The sequence below is a fragment of the Amborella trichopoda genome, chromosome 4, assembly GCF_054954075.1.
Source record: "Amborella trichopoda isolate Santa Cruz 75 chromosome 4, AtrichopodaSantaCruz75HAP2 v2.0, whole genome shotgun sequence".
In the NCBI taxonomy this organism is placed as follows: Eukaryota; Viridiplantae; Streptophyta; class Magnoliopsida; order Amborellales; family Amborellaceae; genus Amborella; species Amborella trichopoda.
In genome coordinates, this window is record NC_142339.1 from 12,643,641 (window position 1) to 12,653,758 (window position 10,118).

Below are 10,118 nucleotides of genomic sequence, written 5' to 3' on the forward strand. Positions count from 1 at the left end.
TTTTATTAGATTATCCTATTTTTTAAGCATATACGCCTAAAATTTTAAGTTATTTGGATTTGTAGAAAAAAATTAAAATTTAAATACGAAATAAGGTCATGCCCGTCAAATCAGCCCACATGCAATCTAGGCCGTTGGGCGTATTTTTACCTGTAAGTCCACCGGCTTACAGAATCATTTTTCATACCAACACCTATAGGCAAAAATGAACAGTGATTTCATCTACCCTCATCACCGTCCAAACTTCATTACACGGTCATAGTTGTCTGGTAGTGTTTCAATTTTCATTGTTTTTCTACAAGTCCAAATTAATTTAAATTTGGAGCGTATGTACAACTTAGTGAGGTGCACCTAAGAAAAATATAAAAATAATAATTAGTAATATAAATTGACCAAAATACCCCAATAAATTTTCGAGGGTAATTTGATCAATTTTTATTATACGAATTATTTTTTTCATATTTTTATTAGGTGCGCCTCACTAAGATGTACACACGTTTTCGCCTATATGCATTTTGTAGTATCTTCCGTTTTATATATATATATATATATATATGAAAAAATATGGGGTTTGCCCACTAGCTCATATGAGTGTATGAGCCCAACAGCCCAGATTGAATCTGGACATATCTGACGATCACGGATGTCCAATAGTACTTGAATTTTTTTTTTTTCTACAAATCCAAGTTACTTAAAATTTTAGGTGTGTGTTCTTTTCATCAAGTTGCACCTAATAAAAATATAAAAATAATTATATGTGAAGAGAAAATGATCAAAATACCCCCCAAATATTTTAAAGGCTATTTTAATCAATTTATTTCATGTAAAATATTTTTTTGATTTTTTTTAAAGATTCATCTCTTTTTTATGAACACACGACTAAAATTTCAAGTGATTTAGATTTGTATAAAATAAACTAAAATTCAACCACTACCAAACATTCGTGATCGTCAGATCAGCCCAGATTCAATCTGGATAGTTGGGCTTATATGTTCATAGGAGCTAGTAGCCTAACCCTAGTATATGGAAGGTTTGTGTGTGTGTATGTGTGTGTGTGTGTGTGTGTGTGTGTGTGTGTGTGTGTGTGTGTGTGTGTGTGTGTATATATATATATATATATATATATATATATATATATATATATATATATATATATATATATATATATATACACTTCGATCTGCGCCGATCTCCGGGATGAGATCTGGTCAAATCTTAGTAAAAACTGAGTTATTTTCTAAAAGGTAGAGAAAGTAGAGTCGTTTGAATTATGGGCTCAGAAAAATCCCAAATCTATACAGATTTAGTCTTTTTCTGAGTCCATTGGCAGCGCCAGCTCCAAATCCGTATTTTAAATTAAAAACACTTCTAAATTTAATTAAATCTAATGATGAATTAATTTTCAGAAACAATAAAATAAATCAAAACAATAAATAAGCAAAAACAAACTAAATTAAGCAAAAAATATATTTACGCTCGAATCTGTGCCGATCTCTATGGTGAGATCTGCTCAAATCTTAACAAAAACTGTATTATTTTTTAAAAGGTAGAGAAAGTGGGGTTGCTTGAATTATGGACTCAGAAAATCCCAGATTTATACAGATCCGATCTTTTTCTGAGTCCACTAGCAGCGCCAGCTCCAAATCTGTATTTTGACAAAAAAAGCGCTTCTAAATTTAATTAAATCTAATTATGAGTTAATTCCCAAAAAAAAATAAAATAAAACAGATAATTAAATGAATAAAAGCAAATTAAATTAAGCAAAGAAAGATATACTTACCTCTAGGGACCCGAAACCCGGAGTTTCAAGCTTGGGTCAGGCTGCACTTCCAATTTACACGACCATATCCTTTTTTGGATGCCTTTACTTGTTGGAATTGGAATATCTAAGGTTTTTTTTACCTAGATCTAGGGTTCCTAAAGCAAGGGGAAAGGCTGAGAATTTTAGGTAGGGTCTACTTAGGCTTTTCTTGGGATTGCAGGAGAATTTATTTAGTTTTCTAAAGGTTTTGGTATCTCCAGAGATTGAATATGGCTTCTGAGATTTTCTCTAATTTTTTGGGATATTTGGGGATTTTTCCCAAATTTTTAGAAATTTTCTAAAGGTTTTCCTATTTTTGGTAGTTTTGAGCTATTTTTCTAATTTCGAGAATTTCTAAAGGATTTTTTTGTAGTTTCTAGCCTTTTTTTACTCTTGGGTTATGGAGGGAGTAGTTATAGAACTCCATTGGTGATTTTTCCTAATTGTTTTGAAGTTTTTACGGATTTATTTGGATTTATCTTGAAGTTTCAGCCTTATCTAATTAAAAAAAATGTGTTTACTGCATCATCATATGCGTTGATTGCATCATCAGCCCACAGGGACCAAATTATTATTTGTTATATCTTTTTATACGTAGGTCCGATTCAGACGATTATTGGACCGTTGGAAAGATCTTGAGCTTTACTTCAATTTGGAATAGGATTTGGGTAATTTTGGGTTAATTAAATTGGGTCTAGGTTTCCGATGGTCTACTAGGGTTTGTGTGGTCCTTTAAGACCAGAATTGAGGTTTTTAGGAGCTCCCTTAGCCAGAATTTTGAGGGGGTGTCTACAGTTGCCCCTCTTTGACATTCACCTGGGGCACCAGGAGCAAAGAAGTAGACACTTGAGACACGGTGGGAAGGAAAACATTTTTTGAGGGATCATTCTTTTGAATGACCAGTACCCTTTGGGTAGGCAGTACACTGATGGATGTTTTTGATTTGTATGAAATCAAACTGGCACTGTTATCTTTGAGTCAATGTGATTGAGAGGTCTTCGACAATCGAGATCCGAAGTGACAGTCAACAGGAACCGTGCTATCTTTGAGCCAGTGACACTCCTTGTTGTAGTCACTCCAATACTACTTGAGAAACTATCAATGTAGTCATCTTTGACTTTAGACCTTTCTCTCAGGGTCTAATTCTCCAATCGATTAGGATTTTGATTTAGAAGAAATGATGAGATGATGAATTTCTAGTTACTTGAACTTCTTGTTCGCCTATGATTCTGATTATTGGGGTCCACAAGTTCAGACTTTTTGGTATGGGAACCTATGGGTTGATCTCTATTTTCCTAAGGGTTTGCAAGCATAGCAATCCAGGATTTGGTGGCGGCAGACGCATCATATCCAAGCCTCCATGAAACTCCTTTGTTTTTTACTGATTCCTTCATTTGCTTTTTGACGTCATTCTCACTTGAGAAGAGAAAACTTTCTGAAGATTTTGGAAACGAGACGAAAAGATAGAGAAGTCTTATTTTTCTTCTTCTTCTTCTTCTTTTGCTTTCTGTTCAATTTTTACTTGGATTGATTCCTTCCTTTGCTTTCTGACGCCATTTTGAATTGAGAAGAGAAAACTTTCTAGAGATTTAGGAGAAGAGACGAAAAGATAGAGAAGTTCTATTTTTCTACCCCCCTGGATCCCTTTCGGGTGTTCAGCTCAGTAGCCTTTTTTCCAACCCTCGGGGTTCCTTTCGGATTTTCAGCCAGGCGGATTTCTTTTTCTTTTCTTTTTTTTTTTTCTTCTATTTTTTTTCTCTGCCACAAGGGTCCCTTTCGGGTGTTCAGCCTAGTGGCCTTTTTTCCAACATTCGAGATTCTTTCAATTTTCATCTTGGCAGATTTTTCTTTTTTCTTTTCTTTTAAAGAAGAAGAAGAAGATGATGATGATGATGAAGAAAGAAGAGGAGAAGAGTCGGTGGCGTTTTTTTTTTTTCTTCTTCTTGTGGCACTTTGTCTTAAAAAACATATAAGAACTCAATCATCATTCAATCTTCCAAATGGCAGGAGGTTCTAGTCATGGTTATCCTTAGATTTTCCTTGCTTCTAGTTGGTATATGATACTTCCTTGACAAAGGTTGTTGAATTTTTATGGTGTCTTTTCTCCTTGGATTGCTTCACTCGAGCCTTGATCTTCAGACTCAGAGTCACTCTCAGCTTCCTAGTCCTTCAATCTCTTGTTGGGGTTAGCTAAGCTCATCTTTTTTCCCTTTTTTTTTTTTTTTTAACTCTTTAGGTTGTCAATACCACTTAGTAGACTGCCTAAGCAGAGCATGGATGCCCCACTTAGCTTATGTGAAAGGGAGGAGCAAGTGATCATCCCACGCCTTTTCGGTAATCTTTTTCAGTTGCAACTTCATGTTGCTCTTGAGGAGTATATCGCTTCAAGGAGTTTTGGGAGTCGTCAGATAAGGTGTGGGCCTCACCGATTGCCCCTGCTTTATTTTTATCATCAAGTGAAGGTACCCTTATCAAGTGGTTTGGCATGGCTGCTCTTGTAGGGCCTTCTCCATTTGATGAGACAATCAATATCTTGGATGAAACCACCTCTACAGTATTTTCATCAGATGGGGCGGTCCCTATCAGATTGGTGGATAGGTCTGCTTTGTTGGATCTTCTTCTTTTCTTTGAATGTGGGGTGTCCCAAGTAGTGGAATCATGCATCTACCCCTATTATTTTCTTTGGATCCTTTGTCTTTAGGGAATAGTATGATTTTATCTTTAATGTCTGGTTCTTCATCCCATATAAGCGGGTTATTCAAAAAATCCTGTGAAAGTGGCCTAGGTGATCCCCTTAGAATTTCTAGGGGTTTGATTTCTCTTAACTCTGGTAGAGGTATTGAATTGAGTAGCATGGAAGGAGCATGTATGAAATCCCCATAAACTTGACATTTAGGACACATGTTCACATATTTCCAATAGTCTTCGGTCATAGTAGTCCAATAGGATCGTTGTCTTCTGACTTTATGAGCTATGAGTATTGTCTCTGTGTGTCCTCTTTTGTTGTGTAGTTCTTTGAGTACCGTGTTGACCTCTGGTTGGTCAATACACCTTAGGAGGATTCCTTCAAAGGATTTCTTGTAGAGGATGTCGTCTTCGATCAAGCTGTTGATTAAGAGACTTCTTAAGGCGTCCCTGTCTCTATTTGAGGCTCCTTCGGGATACGTTCCATCTTTGAGTAAGACTGATACATCATGATACCAGGGCTTAGCTTTGACTATCTAGTTGGCCCCGAGGATGAACACTTCTTCTTCCCTCTCTAATTCTTGATCTTTTTCTTCCGACTCCATCTTGGGAGGAGAAAGATTACTCTTGTGTCTAATGTAGAATGGTTGGATACTGATTTGGGGAGGAATGTTCACCATTGATGTGAGAGTGGCCAAGATATCGGCGAACCAGTTGTTTTCTCGAGTCACTTGTTGAAAGGTTACTCTTTTGAAGCAGTTTGATAACTTTGCAACTGAGTCTTGGTAGAGTTGGAGCTTTTTGTCGCTAACCTTCCATTCACTGTTGAGTTTATTTATTGCAAGCAAAGAGTCACCCACAACCCTCAATTGTTCAATTTGGAGTTCACGGGCATTCTCGAGACTAGTTATTAAGGATTCATATTCTGCAATGTTGCTTGTACAAGGAAAATTGAGCCTTATAACAGTAGGAAACATTATTTTCTCTAGAGAGCATAGGATGACTCCGACACCAATGTCGAATTTATTCCTATCCCCATCAAAGTATAACTCCCAAGTGGGATCCTCAATAATAAAGAGGTCCTCATCAGGGAAATCCGTTTTGATGAGGGCACGATCAGGTAAGGCATGCTTAGCTAAATGATCGGCAATTGCTTGTTCCTTGACTGATTTTTGAGTAATATATTCGATATCAAATTCACTTAGGAGCATTCTCCATTTGGCTAATCGTTCGTTTAGAACATGTCTTTCTAGCAGGTACTTGAGTGGATCCATCTTGGATATCAGCTTGATGGTATGAGAAAGTACATAATGCCTTAACTTTTGAGTTGCCCACACTAAGGTTAGACAATGTTTTTCCACATCCGAGTATCATATTTCATAGTCAACCATTGTCTTACTGATGTAGTATATGGTCTTCTCTTTTCCTTGGTCACTAAATTGCCCTAACATCGCCCCCATTGTCTTATCTGTCACAGTAAGGTAAAGGAACATATGTTTGTTGGGATCAGGTGGACTCAAGTTCGGTGGGTTAGAAAGGTACTCCCTTATTTAGTCAAAGGATTTTTGACATGTTTCATCCCAGATAAACGGGGTGTCCGTCTTTAACAGATGATTGAATTGACCACATTTTTGAGGATTCAGCTTTAATTGGTGCTCTCGAAGTCAGTCAAATACTCTTTTCAAATTGGGAACGTGGGCATCCCGAGTTTTGGATTTGACGAGGATGTCATCCTCATAATCGTCCATAATGTCATACATCAAGTCATGAAATATAATAGTCATGACCCTCTGGTAGGTTGCCCCAGCATCTTTAAGATCGAAAGGCATGACTCTATAGCAGTATGTCCCCCATTGGGTGATTGTAGCCAAAGAAGCCGTCCATGAAGGACAACATCTGGTGTCCAGCAGTGTTGTCAACTAGGGCATCTATATTTGGAAGAGGAAAGTCATCCTCAGGACATGTTCAGGTCCCTATAGTCGATTCAAATTCTGATTCTCTCATCTTTTTGAGGTACTACTAAGATATTGGCTAACCAATCTGAATAATCCACAGGTAAGTTTGTCAATCTCTTCTTTTATCTTCAACTCCAAGTGAGGCTTTTGTCGACGTAGTTTCTGTTTGATGGCTCTTGCCCCTTCATGGAGTACAAGATGGTGTTGTACCAATTCGGGATTTAAGCCAGGCATATCTTCATAGGACCATGCAAACATGTCAATGTATTATTTTAAGAGGGAGATCTTTCTCAGTTCCTAAATTAATGTCTAAGGTCTCATCGACAATAGCAGTAAGGCTACTATCGAATCTTGTCTTAAACTGCTCAATTTGGAACATGAGTTCCTCAATGGGAGGTTCTTCATCTACCTCGAAGTTTTCATCAGCAGGTAAGTCGTCATTTGTTTCATTTTCATTTTCTTCCTTGACTTCGTTTAAGTTTTCACTGGATTTGTCATGGGTCTTGACTACATTTTCTACAATCAGAAAGGTAATGGTGTTAGAGAGGCTTCGCCCAGAATACCTATTTTTTGGCATAGGGACTTGAAAGTGTCGTTGTATCCCTTTGACGGATTCAATAGATCAGGGAGTAATGCTCCAATTTTTAGTAATTGCCCCAGTTTGCTTGGGAGCCGAGGAGGTGGTAGCCACAATATGGGCTGCAAGTGTAAGCCGAGAAAGTTGCAATTCTAACAGCTCTTTTTCTAAAGGAATTATGATTTTTGGTTTTGGAAGAGATTCGGTCTTTCGGTGGTCAAGACCTTAAATTCCTCCAAGAATAAAACCTGGAGGCAGAGAAGATTTGAGTTTGCATTGAAACTTAGACAGTATGTAACCCAACCCTCTTTGATTGTCGGTGTCTACTTTAGCATGAGGGGAATGAGTAATTGCGTCAGCAACACCTTGTCCATTTTTTTCAAGGCCAAAGCCGGGGCAATACCCCTAAGCCATTAACATATTCTATGTTGTGGATGAACCGAAATCATAATGACTGTAACAAATTTTCAATTTCTCAAACATTTCATGTGTTTTACAAATCATAGCACAATTTTCCTTATACGTTAGAAGTGGGATCTCTTGGATTTTCAAGTTTTCATAGAGTTTCTCTTTTATTGCTTTGATTGCATCTAAATATACGTGAGCCACTCCTTCAACAGTTGGGAACTTCAGGTATTGGTGCAAAGTGGAGGCCACGACAAGATTTTCATGTAGCCATGGCTTGCCAATGAGTAGATTGAAAGAAAGTTCAATGTCAATAACATAAAACCTCACTATTTAGACCATCGGGCCAATCTTAAGAGTGAGAGGGATGATCCCTAAGGTTTTTCTTTGAGCCCTATCATAGGTTGCAATTGAGATGTTTGAGACCTCAAGGTCTGTTTGTGATAACCATACTCGTAGAATAGTTTTCAAGGGTCAGATGTTAAGAGATGCCCTATTGTCAACCATCACCTTCCTGATTTTATAACCGCTCATGAAAACAATGATATAAAGTGGATGGGTGTGAAAACGATCGAACCCCAGAGGTATGTCATCATGAGTAAATGTAATGGGGGTTGGTGCCTTTAAAAGATTGATCATGTTGCTTAGCTCTTTGGGTATAGTATGGGCAGTAAAATCAGTATTTGAGTCATCACGAACTCTAGACATGACTAGAAAAATATGCAATAAAAAATCTTCTCTTTTTTTTTTTTTTTCTTATCTTTTTTTTTTTTTTTAGCTATCTAATAAAAAAAAACAAGATAAAGATGCGTCTAAAAGAAAAATATTTTTTTAAAAAAAAGAGGATAATGTCAGAAAAATTATAAGCTATGCAGATAAGGTTTAACAACAAAATATAAGATAAAAAAATGAGATCTATTTCTAATCTAAATAGATAAAGTAGAGAATGCCTAGATCTATCCTTTTTTTTTCTTTCTTTTTTTATTTTAAAAAAAATTATTTTATCAAAACAGATAAAGATTATTTTTTTTATTTTTTTTGGAAAGAGATAAAGATGCTTCTAAAATATGTATTCTAAAAAAAATAAAGATGCACTTAAATAAGATAAAATATGATCTAAAGAAGATAAAATATGATCTAAAGATGATAAGTAAAAATAAAAGAAGATATGAAAAATATGATAAAGATGATATCAAGATGAATCTAAAGATGTTCTAGATGATAAAGATGATCTAAAAGATTATCTAAAAAGATGATCAAGATGAGATCTAAAAGAAGATTATCTAAAAAAGATAATGATGGCTTAAAGAATGATTTAAATATGATCTAAAAGATAGATCTAAAGATGATTTAAAAGATTGACCTAAAAGATGATATAAAGATAAAGATGATCTTAAGCTAAATATGATCAAGATGGTTATAAAAGAAGATCTAAATAATAATAATAATGATTGATATAAAAGATGAATCTAAACGAATATACCTAAAAGATCCAAAAGATCATAAAGATTTAGAGAAAAAAGATCCTAATTTTTTTATGGAGGGAGAAAAAATAAGATCTAGAAAGAAAAAAATTGAATATAATAAAAAAGAAATCTTTTCAAATCTACCTTGTTTTTCTTCTTTTTATTTTTTTATACTTTTTATTTTTATTTTTTTGGAAAAATAAATATAAGAAAAAAAATAAGTTTTTGAAGTCTAAAATATGGATCTGAAGCTCAAGATGCCCCACGGTGGGCGCCAAATTGTTTACACTTTGGATGTCTTTGCTTGCTGGAATTGGTAGATCTAAGGTTCTTTTGACCTAGATCTAGGGTTCCTGAGGTAGAGGGAAAAGCTGAGGATTTTAGGTAGGGTTTACCTAAGCTTTTCTTGGGGATTGGAGGAGAATTTTTTTAATTTTCCAAAGATTTTGGGATATCCAGAGGTTAAATATGGCTTTTGAGATTTTCTTTAATTTTTTTGGATTTCTTAAATTTTTAGGAATTTTCTAAGGGTTTTCCTATTTTTGGTATTTTCTTCGGGCTTTTTCTAATTTTGAAAATTTCTAAGGGATTTCTTTGTGGTTTCTTCTCTTTATTGTGGTTTCTGGTCTTTTCCTTTTGGGTTATGAAGGGGGTATTTATAGAACTCCGTTGGTGATTTTTTATAAATTTTTTGGAGTTTTTTCAGATTTTTTTGGATTTATCTTAAAGTTTTAGTCTAATCTAATTGTCATTTGTTTTATCGTCTTATCCATAGGTCCGATTCAGGCGATTGTTGGACCGTTGGAAAACTCTTGAGCTCTACTTCAAGTTGGAATAGAATTTCAGTAGTTTTGGGTTAATTAAATTAGGTCTATATTCCCTATAGTCTACTAGGGTTTATGTGGTTTTTTAGGACCAAAATCGAGGTCTTTAGGAGTTCCCTTAGCCCGAATTTCGTGGGGGTGTCTAAAATATATATAGAAAAAATCTTGGGTGAGGCCACTAGCTCAACGAAAAAAATGAGACATATATATATATATATATATATGAAAAATTCTTTCCAACGCCTATAGGTAAAAATGAATAGTGATTTCGCCTACTTTCATCACCGTCCAAATTTCATCGTGCGGTTACGATTGTCCGGTAGTATTTTATTTTTCATTGTTTTTTTACAAATCAGAATGATTTGAAATTTGAAAGGTAAGTATATCTTACTGAGATGCATCTAA

The 10,118-nt window shown here is 35.3% G+C and overlaps 1 protein-coding gene across 1 annotated transcript; it reads right to left on the reverse strand.

Annotated features, from left to right (window-relative positions):
• Window positions 1-5,022: 5,022 nt before the first annotated feature.
• Window positions 5,023-5,760, reverse strand: LOC148782303 (uncharacterized). The gene has a single exon (XM_088864610.1). It carries the CDS (start codon window positions 5,758-5,760, stop codon window positions 5,023-5,025), a length of 738 nt encoding a protein of 245 aa, XP_088720736.1.
• Between the last annotated feature and the right edge of the window lie 4,358 nt (window positions 5,761-10,118).

What these genes read in the sequence shown, in the direction of transcription:
- LOC148782303 (XM_088864610.1), bottom strand. Translation starts at nt 5,760, where the DNA reads ATGGATCCACTCAAGTACCTGCTAGAAAGACATGTTCTAAACGAACGA.